The 16,917-nt window shown below is 46.3% G+C and overlaps 1 protein-coding gene across 1 annotated transcript; it reads left to right on the forward strand.

Moving 5' to 3' along the window:
* The first annotated feature begins 1,568 nt into the window (after positions 1-1,568).
* On the forward strand, positions 1,569-16,210 carry CRYGN (crystallin gamma N). Its single transcript, XM_045007515.1, has 4 exons — positions 1,569-1,610; positions 2,070-2,318; positions 5,230-5,375; positions 15,636-16,210. The coding sequence occupies exons 1-4, from the start codon at positions 1,590-1,592 to the stop codon at positions 15,769-15,771; spliced, it is 552 nt and encodes a 183-aa protein (XP_044863450.1). The 5' UTR covers positions 1,569-1,589; the 3' UTR covers positions 15,772-16,210.
* The last annotated feature ends 707 nt before the right edge of the window (positions 16,211-16,917 follow it).

Here is a 16,917-nt window from a genome sequence, read left to right on the forward strand (position 1 = left end):
CAGGAGTGGCTGCACTTTAGAATCCTTATAGATGAAGGGTGCTATCAAAAGGTTGTATGATTTTTACATGAGAGTGAGTTGGATTTTATTCTGTCTCCTGCATTGCCAACAAAATTGTCAGCTAAATTCCAACTACATCTCTTTATTCATACGGGTCTCCATTCAACAAAGCACTTAAAAACATGCTTAACTTTAAGCACATGCTTAGTCCATCCCTATTCAGCAAAACACAAAGTTAAGCATGTGGTTAAGTCATGTTAACTTCAGGGGGATCTAAGTATGGGTTTAAGTACTTTGCTGAATCAGGGCCCAAGTGCTTTTCATCTTCAAAGGATGCAGAGAACATGAAATATCACATAGTGGTAGGCCCATGTGTAGGTATGAAAAAGTGTTGAGGACACAATTAGCCTTGGACCCTTCCACACAGACAGGGTCAGCTCTGGCTTTTTTGCTGTTCCAAGCAAAAAAAACCCAACAGAACTCCCTGGGGGGGGCCGGTGAAGCAAAAAAAAAAAAACCACCTGCGGGGCGACTGCCCCAAGCAAAAAAAACAAAACCTGGGAGTCCCCAGGGTGCAGGGGGACTCCCTGTGCTGCAGACATGCAGGGGAGTGCGCGCCCGGTCTAGCGGGGGGGAGGGGGAGGGAGCGGAGGGGGAGAGAGGAGGGAGGCGGCCAGGGCTTCAGCAGGGTGCTCGCCATGCGGCCCCGACCGCCGTGCCGGCTGCCGGGAGGGCTCTGCGCCACTCCGGTCAGCTGGGAGGGAAGGACGCGGGCTGCCCTGCGGAGTTTGCTGCAGGGAGCTCCTCTCCTCCGCACCGCCACCTCCTACAGGGCGGCCGGAGTGGCAAACCAAAAAGAAAAAGGAGAAAAAAAAAGGGCGTCCGGAATGCCGCCCCCCTGGAATCTGCCGCCCCAAGCATGAGCTTGTTTGGCTGGTGCCTGGAGCCAGCCCTGCACACAGAAGCTGGCTACAGTTGCAGTGCTTACTACTCATCATTGGCTCTTCTGCAGGCACTAGAGGGGACGAGGTGTTTGGCTTTCAGGAACGCTGTCTAAAAAAATTTTATGGATGGATGAGAAGCAGTTCCTTTGATGGATGAAGTACAAATCATTATTGTTAAGGAGTCTTCCAAGGATGCTCACTTTCGGGCTCTCCAGCCCCAGTAGGTAAGAGTGAGCTGAAAAGCAGTGGCCCATTTAAAAAGAAGAAGAAGAAAATGCCAATAAAAGAGCCACCGCTTCCGAGCAGCCACCTTTTTATAATTTCCTTATTGCCCATTCTAAAAACTAAGTCCTCTAAAGGGAACTCTAAATGTGCAACACTAATCAGTCAAATCCCTGCCAAACAAATCTTTTGTTAAATTATACGCACTAAATCAAAACTCTGGACTCAGCAGGGCCCGACAGTGGAAGTTCTGCCTACTAAGCATGATTTTTTAAAGCCTCCTATTCCTGATGTATTGTTAAGCAGGGCTCGCGATACCAGCCTCGTCTCTCCTCGCTGGTATATAGTGGGGTATCCAACATATCTGTAGATCACACTTTTGGTTTGGCTTCTGCTTTGGCTTTGGTTTGCATCCAACAGAAAATGTCTCAGTATTCGGGAAAAGTAAGTAAAAACCCAACTGCTTGGTCCTCAGCTCAGGCCAAACAGCTGGAGTTCTCTTTCGGCGGAGATAGTAGGAATTTTCCTAGGTTAGGATAAGGCAGAGTGAGATCATGTGATGATCATGTTAGTAATGAATGTGGAGAAGTGGAAGCAAAGTTGTTAAGGAGGGGAAAGGAGCAACTAGAATGGGGTGTACTTTGATAGCTGTGCTTGCTGTTCAAACATCTATATTTACAAAAGAACAAGAGAGAGGTGATATAAAGCCACATGCAGTGTTGTAAACTTGAGCTGGGTTACAATTCTCATTGAAACAAATACTCCAGTGACAATTTAGTTCTCCGCTGGTTAGACACAGAATTTAAGAACCACTATGTCTGCCAGAATAACAATGCATAGTACAGACAGGCAGTCTGTGTTTGCATGTGCCACAATACAGCATCCTCTCCCTCCTCATTTCAGATCACTTTCTATGAGGGGAAATACTTCACGGGCAGGAAGCTGGAGGTCTGTGGGACCTGTGATAATTTCCAGGACAGAGGTTTCATGAACCGAGTGAACTCTATCTGTGTACAGAGTGGAGCTTGGATCTGTTTTGATCACCCAGACTTCCGAGGACAGCAATACATTCTGGAGCATGGGGAATATCCTGACTTCTACCGCTGGAATGGCTATAATGATCACATGGGCTCCTGCAGGCCTGTCGGAATGGTTAGTGCCAACTTTCAGTTAGTTTCCAAGAGGTTTGTTTTTGTTGCTGAAATATCTGGTTGAGGGGGCCGCATTTGTGCCTTTAGCTTCCATGTTAGCTGAAGTCTAAATAAATATCAGAGAAAACGAGCTTTATAGCAATAATACACAGTTAGGAAGTAAACAGCATTCTGGGGAAAGTAGATCCTCTATGAATAGTCTGCATAGGCCACAAAATAGCATAACAATTTCCTATGTTTTCAGGACAAGGAGAAAATCTGTATCCTGTCTTCCAAGTCAGCAGTTTTAATGGGTTACGATTTTGCTGTGGCTTTTATATGTGAGGGCAATGCCCCTACAGCATCACCTGCACTTACTTGTAATGTTATGAAATATTTTACATGCAAATGAATAGCAAAGTTCTGTGGACAAGGCAGGGCTCTACTCTGATAGTCTGCTCTCTCTGTGTGTGCAGAGCAACTGATGACGCCCACTAGCAATCTGTGTGTATCTAGGGAGGACAGGCCATGGAATCACAATCTGTTGTGCAAACCAGAGAGGAGACTGTTGCTGTGGGACAGCTCTCAGGCTCTTGGCAATGTCACCCACATTATCTCCTGTGTTTCAAACTCTGAGCACCCTGGAATTAATACCAAATATGGCCCAGATCACATAAAGAAAACAAACAATCAAAAACAGAGCAGGGAGCCTTTACCGCTCTGTGGAGGAAATTTAATTGGAAGGATTTGCAGCTGGAGAAAAAAATTGAACCTGGTTTGAGCTTTCCATTTGATCCCGACGTCACCTGCTGCTGATGGGAGAATGATTAAAGAAAATAACTCACAGGTTATGTTCAGTTACAGGTTGATACAGTCACCAAGTCCCATTGGGTTGTAGCTTTCTTTGGTTTTGTGTAAAACTTAGCCTAAAAAAGAGAGAGAGAGAGAGAGTGTGTGTGTGTGTACTAAAACTCCACAGGAGATGCACATAAGACCACACATACTACTCTAGAGCATCCTCTCAAATGTAGGAATCTGCTCATTACTCCTATGCAGGCAGCTCATATTGGAAGTCCCGAAAGCTGGCTGACCAGTACCCAGCAAGCTAAAATGAGGCTGTACATCAACAGGCGCCTCTTTGAACTAGGTCTACTGAGGGCCCTGTTCTCCATTAAATAAATCTGGTGTCTCACTAACTCCTAAGGATTTGTCAGCCAATGAGCCAAGCTGCTGAAGGGGAATCTTGTCTTACCTTCTCATGGCAGTTTAAAATGTATCAGTGGGAGCTGTACTAGCCAACACTATGGTCTGTCCCGTGCAGCTCTGTCCAGTTGGTGTATGTGGTTGGAGGATCCTGCACAGAGCTGCTCTTAGAACTCTGCCAAGGATGTGCTGACTGGGGCCGGGAGGCAATGGATATACCACATGAGAAGAATGAAGGGTGTATGGTGTCACCCCCATTCAAGCATGTGTGTTGTACAAGTCAAAAATTGGCTGTAGCCCTATGCTTGGTGCTCCACTGGTTGACCCCTGCCATCCCTCCTTAGTATTAATGGCTTTTTTCTTCTTGGTTGGCACACCCTGGGGCCTGTTGCTGATATACTAACTTTGCTGGGTGAGTGACCTCACATCAGCCAGGATGAGATGCATCACTCCCTTAGCCTGGCGTGAGGGCAGGTAGATCTTTGAGGTAGTGGACTCTCTCTCTCTCTTTTGGTTGATATTGGAACCAGGCCTTTTCATTCAGCAAGGGGAAAGGTTGTCTTTATATTAGCATTTCAGCGAGACTCCTACAGTATGCCCAGTGCAGCCCACCCCCGATGGCAGAGTTATAAGTCTATTGTGCAGGGGGTGGTTTCCAATGTTTAATACAGAATCCAGAGAGGGGAATATGAGCTTGTGTCAAGGGTACCACACAGAACCTTGTTTCCAGATCCTTGGAGACCCATTGAACCTCTGTGGGCCAGTAGCCATGAATGTGTTTCTTCCCCTCAGGCCTGTGCTCCATCGCTCTTATACAAGTGAGAGTTTTAAAATATTTCAACAATTCAGGCAACAGTTACACTGAAGAATGTTTGGTCAGGAATGGTATCTGAGATTCCACTGCTGGAGAATGCTATGGGATTTTTGGCACTACAATGTAGCTTTTTCATGCATAATGCAATTTATATGAAAAATTCTTTCGACTAACTCCATCACAAATACCTGTGGAGAAGACAGCAAAATTCCCCCAAAGATATTTACCTCAACTCACCCAGGAAGGCTTTCATAGCTAGCACTCTGGGAAGATATTTTCCTTTTCTTTTAAAACAAAGGCACAACATCTTGTATAAATAATCAGAGATATGATCGGAACTGAAGGAAAGTACAAACTGGGGAAATATTCTACCACCTCTGTGTATTTTGGATTTATTAAATTGTTTTGCACTATGTTCTTATACTTTTGTTCATGCAAATTTCCAATATTTTGTGTGTGTGGCATTTTGGGTTTTTTTTAAGTGTATATGTGGAGTGGGAAATGGTTATGTTTATAGTGTTGTTTGTGTGGTGTGCGTCTTTGTGAACAGTGTTTAAGTACTTGTTTGGTGGGGGAGGGGATTTAGAGGTGAAAGGTGTGGGGGTATGTGTGGTAAACACAACATGAGCAATATGTTTGTGTGTGAACAGTGGTTATGCAGGTGTGTGGATGTTTGCAGAGGTATATTTTGGGGAGGAGTTTCTGTGTGTGTTTTTGTGAGTGAGCTGTTTGTGAGAGACATTTGTATGTTTATGTGGGCATGTGGGTGGGTATTGTGAGGGGCGGGCAGTGTTATTGTTGGGTTTTTGCCACATTTTCATGATGAGATATCCTTGCTTTCTGTTTATCTTTTACAATCAGGGGAAACAATTTGATGCATTTTCTTTTGAGTTTACTGAAATCTCTTTGTCCCCAGCACGGTGAGCATTACAGAATGGAGATATTTGATGGGAGCCATTTTAGTGGTCACTGCATGGAGTTCACTGAAGATTGCTCTTTCCTGCAAGGGCAGGGCTGGAACAAGAACTGTGTCAATGCCATCAAAGTGTACGGAGATGGAGCGTAAGTAAGAAAGGACATAAAAGGAATGCAACTGCTATGTCATTCTGTCTTGAAACACAGTCAAGCTAGCTCTCCACACAAGCCCAATCCACTCTGTCACAGGCAGCGGCGGCTCCAGGCACCAGCGCTCCAAGCGCGTGCCTGGAGCAGCAAGCTGCGGGGGGTGGCCTGCAGGTCCCTGCAAGGGCGGCAGTCAGGCAGCCTTCGGCGGCATGCCTGTGGGAGGTCCACCAGTCCTGAGAATTTGGCGGCAATTCGGCGGTGGGTATGCCGAATCGGTGGGACCGGGGACCTCCCGCAGGCAAGCCGCCGAATCCGTGGGACTGGCAGACCTCCCGCAGGCAAGCCGCCGAATCCGTGGGACTGGCAGACCTCCCGCAGGCAAGCCGCCGAATCCGTGGGACTGGCAGACCTCCCGCAGGCAAGCCGCTGAATCCGTGGGACCGGGGACCTCCCGCAGGCAAGCCGCCGAATCCGTGGGACTGGCAGACCTCCCATAGGCAAGTCGCCGAATCCGCGGGACTGGGGACCTCCCACAGGCAAGCCGCCGAATCCGTGGGACCGGGGACCTCCCGCAGGCAAGCCGCTGAATCCGCGGGACTGGCAGACCTCCCATAGGCAAGTCGCTGAATCCGCGGGACTGGGGACCTCCCACAGGCAAGCTGCCGAAGGCAGCCCGCCTGCCGTGCTTGGGGTGGCAAAAAAGCTAGAGCCGCCCCTGGTCACAGGGTAGCTGGTCTCTGTGGATAGACTGAGCCCAGCTCCCCGGACTGGAGCAGGTGAGCCTGATTCAGCTAATTAAAGAGGGCCAGGCTCCACCTGGGTTCATAAAGGGGGACTGTGGCAGGCTGAGCCCTGGGCAGCAAAGGCCACACTGGAGTGGAGCTAACTCCTGTGGTGAGTCCTGGAGCAAGAGGGGGGTTCAGGGAAGCAATCCTGCGGCTGCCGCTCCAAGGAGGGAGCGGAGCTGGCTGAGGCTGGGAAGTTGCCAGGAGCTGGAATGTCAGAGACCCGTAGGCTGTGCTTAATCTGTGCCAGGGCTTCCTGGCCCTCCAGGCTTGGCAGTTCATAGCCCCAGTGCCTCTGGGCTTGCTGCATCAGTTATGACTATAAAAAAATGGCTTGAGCCCTGGCACCTCTTTCATTACAAATTAAGCCCTGCCCGTAGCCGGGGTGGCCCTGGAGCCTGGGGGCCAAGTACTGACTTAAGACTTCACTCTGGTTGTTTGTTTAACCTTTGTCACAAAAGAATAAACCTCCTTGACTGGGAGTGGGGGTGGCAGTGCATGCTTGGGGCTGGGGTGCAGTGGCAGCCATCCCACTAAAATTGCTGCAAAGACTCCCATTGGCTACGAAATTGAATAAATGCACAGACTGGGAGGATTGGCTACTTTAGGGATTTGCTATTGAGACATGGAGCCTTTGACCCCTGAGGTTGCTGGTTTGACTCCAGCCCAGGTTAGCAGTGAGTGTCTACATGTGCTGGTTGTTTGGTGGCCTATGTGAAAAGAGCTGGTGGCCTCAGCCCATTACCTAGTAGTCAGGTGTCCGCATCACAAAGCCAACACCATAGCTAGCAATAACTGGAGTCCTTTGGGCCAGCCTCAAGAGAGAGGCCAAGACGTGAGGTGGCAAGGAGACTGGACAACCCTCTTCACCTTAGAGGTGTCTTCCAAATCAGGGTAGAGCCATGTCAGTGGGCTATTGTGAGGGAATATTTGCTTTGCTCTGTACCTTTTTGTGGATATGGAGAGGATGTCCGTGTCCAGGGTGTGCTGGTCTGACACCCTTCAGAACACTACACAAGACCAAACTGAAATAAAACCAAAATATCATGGACTGGAATGAAACCAAATGAGTGAAGGAGGCAAAGGCCCTGTCTTCGCCAAAGCTGTGTGGAAACAGCGCTCTCTGCCCAGAAGGGTGAGCACATTGCCAAGGGTCAGAGGAGCAAATAGAAACTTTCTTTTCTTCTTCCCAAGAGGAGTCAGCCCAGGAACTGACTTTCTGCTCTGCTTCTGCTGCTAGAAGAATACAGGGTCCTGGAAGTGAGTTGTTTCCCTCTCTCTGTGACTGGTGCCAAAGAGTGATGGGACCAATCAATACACTGCAAAGCTTGAATGGGACATGTGGCTGGCTGTGCTTGTGGGTGAAGCCTACTGGACAGTGTGTCACTGTCTAATTAGAGGTTGTCGGGGGAGGAGGTTCCTTATGAAGATGGTTCCTGCTTTCCCACTCTCCATTAGAAATTCCCCAGTGTGGCTTCGTGGTACTTAGAGATGGGCCAAGGCTACAGCATTAAATCTGAATTTAAACGTTGACGTCCCACACCTTGAAGGGGTGTGTGTGTCCAACACCAACAGACCCCGGTCGTCGGCAGGCGGGATCGAACATGGGACCTGTGGAGCTTAGGGCATGAGCCTCTACCTCATGAGCTAAAAGCCAACTGCCTCTTAGCAAACTCATATAACTCTCTCTGTTAGTGGTCTCGGTGCCACTAGATAGGACAGAACACCACACCCAGGAGGTGTGTGGGTTACACACGTGCACACACAGATCCAGTGTGCCAGGTTGGGTCCATCTTGAGCTATGAGCTACTAGAGTTTAGGGAAACATTTTCACTGGGGTGAAAATAGGGGAAAACTGGTGAGTCAGCTCAGTCTGATTCCAGCCCCATAGCAGACAGACCAGAAAAGGGAGCAGCTCAAGGCTCTGTTTCCACACACCCAACCTGGGCAGCCTGGGGCCCTGTAAATCATAAAGAGCCACCCTGGCTCCAGTTCAAACCACCATTTAGACAAAAGCACACACTTGGAGCAGGCCTTTAAGGCCAAGCAAAGCAGGCAGCCCCTAGGATCACTGTTTTTGGAGCTCTACAAGCCATCTAAACTGATCATCTCATGGGCCTGCCCGTCTCCCTCTCTAGCACTGGGACTAGAAGGGGAGGGAGGAGCTCAGTGCCAGAGTCCCACCCCTCTCTGGCAGCTAGACCAGAGGAGGAAGATGGGTCTGATCTTCCCTTCTGACATCTTAGGACCCTGCTTTTGGTTGAGGCCACTGCCCATAGTACCGTGTAGTTCCACTTACTCAACTCTGACTAGTCAAGAGTCAAGACTGTCTTTTGGGGGAAAGTCAGTGCCCCCTGCACACCCCAACCATGTGTACCTGGTATTGATCCCCGGCTTATCCAGAGGAAGTGGGGGTTTGTGACACAGGATTGAAATCATGAAACCTGGGTTCTGTTCTTGGCTGTAGAGCCATTGTTTGATCTTGGACAAGTCACTCATGTGAACATTTTCAAACCCAAGTGCTGAAAGTTTGGTGCCTAACTAAGCTTGATTTTCAGAGGCACTGAACTGCCACAACTCCCATCGACTTCAATAGCACTTTGAAAAATCAGTACCCAGTTCATTGCCTAGTGAATGTAGATTCCTAACTTCTGTCACTCATATTTGACAATGTTCTCTCTGAACTTCATTCTCCTTGTGTTTAAAATTAGATAATAATAAGATTTCCCTGTATCACAGTACTCCTCTGAGGCTACATTCATTGTTGCCTTTTGATCCTTCACTGTAGCAGGGCCAACTATGATCAGCCCAGTTTTTGTCTCCCCTACATTTTCAGACATCCTTGAAACCTTTTGCAAAGTTAGGGTTGTGCAGAGTTTGCCTTTTGTCACTGTTTCAGGGGAATTAACATATTCGGGGGGAAAATTGTCTCCTTTTTTCAGGGACACATTTGTTGTTTTTATGTCCTGTTATCGGTTATTTTTCTGTTTTCGTTGTACCACATTTCCTTTTACCAACAAACACATTTTATTGGAAGTGTGCGTGCTGGGGGCGGGGGAGTGTGGAGGGGAGGCAGAAAGCTGTAGAATTCTCTAAGAGGCGGGAAGTGTTTGGCTTGTGCAAGGCACAGCTGGGTCTGTGGTTACACATGATACTTCCATGCCAAGAAAGCATCTTCACTGAGTGTGATCGGTGAAAAGAAGGGGAAGCTCTTACTAAAAGAAGTTGGACAGAGGAGCCCCATGACCATCATGTGATTTGGTAGTCTGTGTTGCAGGGGATTGGCTTGGATTATTGCACAACCCACACCTACAAATGGTTTTGATGCTGGGCATCGGAGGCGGATTAAGATTTACTGGGGCCCTGGGCACAAAGAACATTTGGGCTCCCGACATGCCCTCCCTGCCACAGGGCCCTTCCCCCTACTAATCCTCTTCCCCCCAAGACCCTCCCCCCCTAGCCTGGCCAGAAGCCAGGCTGTGGTAAGAGCTGCCTGGAAAGCCCTGGACCCTCCACATTTTGGGGAGGCAGGGACTGCTCTCAGGCACCCCAGCCCCCCATCCAAGGCAGGTGCAGGGTGCAAGGCCCCCCACAGCTGCCTGGGCTCCCTGGGTGGCTCTGACCACAGCCTAGGGTAGAGGTCCCCAAAGTGGGGGTGCAGTGGAGCCCAGCTCTGCACCCAGTCCCAGCTGTGGCTCTGCTCCCAGCTGTGTCCCCGCTCCCGGCCCCTCAGGATGAAATGCAGACACAAAATTTCTCGATACTTTAAATGACTGCTTCTTGGAGCAGCTGGTACAGGAACCCACAAGGGGAGAGGCAAGTCTCGATTTAGTCGCGAGTGGAGCGCAGGATCTGCTTCAAGAGGTAACTATAACAGGACTGCTTGGAAATAGTGACCATAATATAATTTAACATTCATGTGGTGGGAAGAACACCTCAACAGCCCAACACTGTGGCATTTAATATCAGAAAGGGGAAGTATACAAAAATGAGGAGGTTAGTTAAACAGAAATTAAAAGGTACAGTGACTAGAGCAAAATCCCTGCAAGCTGCATGGACACTTTTCAAAGACACCATAATAGAGGCCCAACTTAAATGTATACCCCAAATTAAAAAACACAGTAAAAGAACTAAAAAAGAGCCACTGTGGCTTAACAACCATGTAAAAGAAGCAGTGAGAGGTTAAAAAGGCATCTTTTAAAAAGTGGAAGTCAAATCCTAGTGAGGTAAATAGAAAGGAGCATAAACACTGCCAAATTAAGTATAAAAATGTAATAAGAAAAGCCAAAGAGGAGTTTGAAGAATGGCTAGCCAAAAACTCCAAAGGTAATAACAAAATGTTTTTAAGTACATCAGAAGCAGGAAGTCTGCTACACAACCAGTGGGACCCTGGATGATCGAGATACAAAAGGAGCGCTTAAAGACGATAAAGTAATTGCAGAGAAACTAAATGGATTCTTTGCTTCAGTCTTCACAGCTGATGATGTTAGGGAGATTCCCAAACCTGAGCCGTCCTTTATAGGTGACAAATCTGAGGAATTGTCACAGATTGAAGTGTCACTAGAGGAGTTTTTGGAATTAATTGATAAATTTAACAGTGACAAGTCATCGGGACCAGGTGGCATTCGCCCAAGAGTTCTGAAAGAACTCAAATGTGAGATTGCGGAACTATTAACTATGGTTTGTAACCTGTCCTTTAAATCAGCTTCGGTACCCAATGACTGGAAGTTAGCTAATGTAACACCAATATTTAAAAAGGGCTGTAGAGGTGATCCTGGCAATTACAGACTGGTAAATCTAATGTCAGTACCAGGCAAATTAGTTGAAACAGTAGTAAAGAATAAAATTGTCAGACACATAGAAGAACATAACTTGTTGGGCAAAAGTTAACATGGTTTCTGTAAAGGGAAATCATGTCTTACTAATCTATTAGAGTTCTTTGAAGGGGTCAACAAACATGTGGACAAGGGGGATCCGGTGGACATAGTGTACTTAGATTTCCAGAAAGCCTTTGACAAGGTCCCTCACCAAAGGCTCTTACGTAAATTAAGTTGTCATGGGATAAGAGTGAAGATCCTTTCATGGATTGAGAACTGGTTAAAAGACAGGGAACAAAGGGTAGGAATAAATGGTAAATTTTCAGAATGGAGAGGGGTAACTAGTGGTGTTCCCCAAGGGTCAGTCCTAGGACCAATCCTATTCAACTTACTCATAAATGATCTAGAGAAAGGGGTAAACAGTGAGGTGGCAAAGTTTGCAGATGATACTAAACTGCTCATGATAGTTAAGACCAAAGCAGACTGTGAAGAACTTCAAAAAGGTCTCACAAAACTAAGTGATTGGGCAACAGAATGGCAAATGAAATTTAATGTGGATAAATATAAAGTAATGCACATTGGAAAAAATAACCCCAACTATACACACAATATGATGGGGGCTAATTTAGCTATAACTAATAAGGAAAGAGATCTTGAAGTCATAGTGGATAGTTCTCTGAAGATGTCCACGCAGTGTGCAGTGGCAGTCAAAAAAGCAAACAGGATGTTAGGAATCATTAAAAAAGGGATAGAGAATAAGATGGAGAATATCTTATTCCCCTTATATAAATCCATGGTACGCCCACATCTTGAATACTGGCATTAGAAGATACACTAGCATTAGAAAAAAGTTCAGAAAAGGGCAACTAAAATGATTAGGGGTTTGGAATGTGTCCCATATGAGGAGAGATTGAAGAGGCTAGGACTTTTCAGCTTGGAAAAGAGGAGACTAAGGGGGATATGACAGAGGTATATAAAATCATGAGTGGCGTGGAGAAAGTGAATAAGGAAAAGTTATTTACTTGTTCCCATAATATAAGAACTAGGGGTCACCAAATGAAATTAATGGGCTGGGCAGCAGGTTTAAAACAAATAAAAGGCAGTTCTTCTTCACACAGCGCACCGTCAACCTGTGGAACTCCTTGCCTGAGGAGGTTGTGACGACTAGGACTATAATACGGTTTAAAAGAGACCTAAATAAATTCATGGAGGTTAAGTCCGTTAATGGCTATTAGGCAGGATGGGTAAGGAATGGTGTCCCTAGCCTCAGTTTGTCAGAGGGTGGAGATGGATGGCAGGAGAGAGATCACTTGATCATTACCTGTTAGGTTCACTCCTCTGGGGCACCTGGCATTGGCCACTGTCGGTAGACAGGATACTGGGCTGGATGGACCTTTGGTCTGATGCAGTATGTCTGTTCTTATGTTCCCCAAATCTGCCCTGCTCCTGGCCCTGTCTCCCGGGGGGTGCAGTCCTGGTTGGGGGAGGGGCATGACTGAAAAAGTTTTGGGACCCCTGGCCTAAGGTGACCATATGTCCTGGACATTTGTCCTGCTTGCTCTTGCCAACTGATCCGTCACATTCACTCACATCCATTCTTTGTTGCCCATCTAGCCAGTCAGGGGTCGATCACACACATAACCGGCAAGATGTTGTTGTTGACTGAAGAGAACAACCTTCAGTCATGGTTCAGATTGCCAGTTACATGTGTGATCCAATACACAACTTCCACCCTCTTGCCCAGGATCTCAGAGATGAAATTCTTTCTAAACTGTCCCTTTCACCAGATAAGAAAGGCGTTTCAAATGCAGTATGGGGAAGGCTGCATTAGCCTGTGTCTCATCAATTTAGGTTGCCGCAGGCATGCCACATGCCAACGCATGACTGACACAATCTGACAGGGCATGCTGCCGAATCACCCCTTTGGCCAGTGCTGCAGTGATCTGTTCTTCCGAGACTCCTAACCTGGTGAGAGAGCCCCTGCGAATGCTCACTGGGGACAATACATGTGATCACTCGCTGGCTCGGGGGAAAAAAGCTTCAGGGTGCAGGTTTTCTGTTAAAACCCTTCTTAAAAAGGGTTGCTTGGCCCCTAAAAAGCTCTCCTCCAGCTGTGCTGTAGTATTCAGGGTCAGAAGGCCGGAACAGGCTCTTAGAATATTGGAAATAAATGATTTGATTGGTTTTTAAATTCTATATTTTGCCTTTCCGTGTAGCTAAGAGTGGGATTCTTTTAGGATTGTCCCGTTCCACCCCTTATCTCAGCCTCAAAGCCCCCATGTCAAGACAAGCCACTCCCCAGGTGAGGCCGGTTCTAGACACAGTTCCTGTCCCTGTGTCAGGTCAGTCTGTCCTTTCAGCTGCAAAGGACTCTGGACACAACTCTGGGCCACGATGCCAGGCAAGGAGGGCTCTGTACCAACTCTCTCCAGATCTTGCCAGCAAAACTCCAGAATCATCCTGAGGGTGCAAGATACGGAGAACAACATGAAGGATGACATCCACCATCATGCATGAACATGCTTTTTCCAGAGCATTTCACAGCCCCTTCCAGCCAGGAGTTAAGATGAGAAACTTAGAGGATTTTACTGTGTGTGCAACAATAGATTAGAGCAGACTCTTCCTCTCCACTACCCTTCTGCATACATCTGGCAGCTCCCAAACTCAATCCCATCCTGCACTACTCTGTGAACATCCTATTTTATATATAGCATTTTTTATCCTTAGATCTCAAAGCTCTTTACAACGGAGGGTAAGTCACATTATCCCCATTTTACAGATAGTGAAAATGAAGCACAAATTTGAAGTGGCCCCACAGCAGGTCAAAGGCAGAGCCAGGAAGAGAATGCAGATCGCCTGAACTCCTAGTTGAGTGCCCTATCCACTAGGCAAAGCTGTCTCCCATAACAGGTTTTCAGGGGGATGCAAGGTTCTTTGCTCCCCAGGGACCTTTTGATGATGTATCCTACTTGTGGCTTTTGGAAGGTAATTATGTTCCTTTGCTAATTTCCAATGCACAATGTCAATTGGGTACAGACATCTTCACTTCCTGTCCTAAATTCTTATCTAGTGTTGCTGTGTGCTGCAACAGCTGCCACATTCTGTCACGGAGGTGGCTGCACTTTAGTGGTTAGTGACCAGAGTGATTTCTATCTTATGTGTAAATGAGTGCACTGCATGTAATTTGAATGAAAAGTCTGTCCATCTAATGGTATAGCTGGATGTGAGTGAGCACAGCATCTACCTTATATAGCATTGGGCCATTATTGGGGCTTCTAGGTACAACTTCAGTGTAAATAATAATAATAATAGAATTGTAAGGCATTATTGAAAATGAAATCTGAAGACGAGATTTTGATTTCATAGCAATTTCTAAAATAATACTGTCCAGCAGAAAATGTGACAGTTTTGGGGTGAAATCTGGTATATTGCTTTCAATAGATGTTTTCTGTTCCTCATACAGTGTCATGCACCGTTTCTCTTCCAGTACCACAAATGACATAATCTGATATGACATGAGTCTTGTTCCTTTCTAAGGTTCAGTGATTGCGAGAGATTGTTTGTTTGGCAAGAAGAGCATTCAAGAGCTGGAAGGGTTTTGTTGTTGTTTTTTTTAAACATTGGGGACAAGGCACAAAAGTAATTTGTGAAAATTGAGATCACAGCCTTGCAATTAATAATTGAGGATAATGTTGAAGATTTTGTTTAAATTCACATTTACATCAGAGCCACTACTAAAATTCCAGCGGTGACTATGTCGGAGTATTTGAATTGACCAAAGTATTGTGGTACTTCTTGCACTCAGACTAGAAAGCATTTCAAATACAACAGCAAAGTCAAATAGTGGGGCCCAATACATGTTTTGTCTCCAACGGGAGTTCACTGTGTGCTGCGCTGATCAAACAGATTTGCATTTAGAATAAGTTCATTCAACCATTGCTCAAAACATGTGGTTCAGAAGCTGTGGGGCCCTGTTTTGATTAAAATTCTCAGCCTGCAGCACTCCCTTAACTTAACCAGGAGGTTGGTTTGAGACCTTTCAACATATCAAATTCAAATTGGAAAAAAAACCAGCCAAGAAATGATCCTTGTGGAATTCCATAGAAGAAAGGCCTTTGAGAAGGTTAGTTATCACCAGCCAGAGAGAGAGAGTGGCAAGATCTGGGCACGGGGAACCAAGTTTACTTTTATAGATAAAGGGGTGGTTCAGGAAGATGGAGTGTATTTAGATTGTTTGGGGGCAGGGATGGTCTCGTACTGTGTGTGTACAGCACTCAGCGAGATGGGGCTCCGATCTCAGTTGGGACCTCTAGGTGCTGTTGTAACACAAATAATAAATAATATGATGGAGTGGTTCAGGATGGTTGTGGAATAGTCAAAAGGGAGCTCAGAAGTCAAGGAGAAGGAGCCAGCAGCACTAAGGAGGTTAACTCCACAGAGGACAGCAGTTTCCATTCTGTGTCCAGATTGAAACTGGACAAATATATTGACTGGGATTTGACCCAGAGGCGAAAGTCTTGTGCCCTTAGCAAAGCAGTGCTCCCTAACTTCCAGGGTGCAATCTGACAAAGGGATTCAGCAAGGGACCAAACATGGTTTTTACTACTGTACTGTATAAATGCTTTCCTGAGTAATCCGTTCATTCTCTGTTTTAGATGGGTGCTGTATGAGGAACCCAACTATCGTGGACGTATGTTCGTTGTGGAGAGGGGAGAGTACAACAGCTTTAACACGTGGCAAGCTCACAGTGCAAATATCCAGTCCCTCAGAAGAGTTGTCAACTACTTTTAACTGAATTTTTCTTGTACAAACAATGTCCTGGTGCAAACTAGAGTTTAATCTTCCCCTCTGCTCACTCCAAGTGTGGAATAAATTCTTAAGAGCTGCTGTTGGCTGCAGGCATTTTCCCCCCGTTACATGAGACAAAGTATGCTTTGCTTGTTTAGATGACCTGACTGTACTTTGATTCATGAGCAGAGCACATGGCCTTGTTTTGCTGCTTTCCAGATGAGGTACCAGTAATGGCAACGCTAAACCAGCCCATTATTCCCGTGCAGTCTGGTGCACCTGCGCCAAAGCCCACTGGAGCAATTGGGCATTTTTTCCACTGACTTCAGCAAGCTTTGGATCAGGCCCAGTATTATTATTATTATTTTAAAAGCCACCATCCCACAAGTATAACATCTCCGAACATTGTCCTGTTTATTTCCAGAAGAGTGACTTGGAAACTCCTGTGGCCACAATCAGCTGGGATTTTCTGTGTATGCCTTCGAAAAGCAATATAAGAATACAGACGTTTTTCTCACATAGCACCTTTCCTTTTCTTCTTCTTAAATGGATACATTTAGCGCTTGTATTTCTTGGGTATTTTCTCTGTTGCAGCTTCACATGGGTTGCCAGGGAGATATAGATGGGGTTGGGCTGAAAGACCAAAATCTCTGTCTTTTAAATTATTTACAAAATACATAATGAGGTTGCTTTTGTGCGGCCAGCGACACATCGCCCCGAAAGGTCAGGTGACTCTTTTCCCATAGGAGTATAAACTGCATTTGATATTAGCTACAGTGTTTCTGGCCAGTTTTTAAAGGGATAATTTCATTTTCCTTTTCACTCCCTCTGTGGTATATATATTGGTTTATTATATTGGCTGTTCAGGCTCATTTGTCTGATGGTTACTGACAGGAACTGGAAAAATTCCTATAATGCTGAACCATTGCTTCCTCACTGCAAGTCTTAGCAGACTTTCCAGTGGACTAATGCAGACCTAAGCACTTTAGCTGTCTCTTCAAAGGGACACTGGAAAGGATGGCAGGCCCAGAGTGCATCTGGCTGTGATGCAAGAGTGCACTTACAAAGGGATGCTACATTCAGCAGTGCATCTCTGTTCTGCCCTTGTGGAGTGGCCTGCGGTGCAGTGAAATATACAAGAATTCTGCA

Source organism: Mauremys mutica, chromosome 2, assembly GCF_020497125.1.
Source record: "Mauremys mutica isolate MM-2020 ecotype Southern chromosome 2, ASM2049712v1, whole genome shotgun sequence".
Classification (NCBI taxonomy): domain Eukaryota; kingdom Metazoa; phylum Chordata; order Testudines; family Geoemydidae; genus Mauremys; species Mauremys mutica.

Bases quoted from the DNA above. Each gene is read 5' to 3' on its own strand.
- CRYGN (XM_045007515.1), top strand. From the start codon at position 1,590: ATGTCTCAGTATTCGGGAAAA. The intron at 1,611-2,069 runs GTAAGTAAAAAC...TCCTCATTTCAG, and splicing joins TGTCTCAGTATTCGGGAAAA to ATCACTTTCTATGAGGGGAA. The intron at 5,376-15,635 runs GTAAGTAAGAAA...TCTCTGTTTTAG, and splicing joins AAAGTGTACGGAGATGGAGC to ATGGGTGCTGTATGAGGAAC.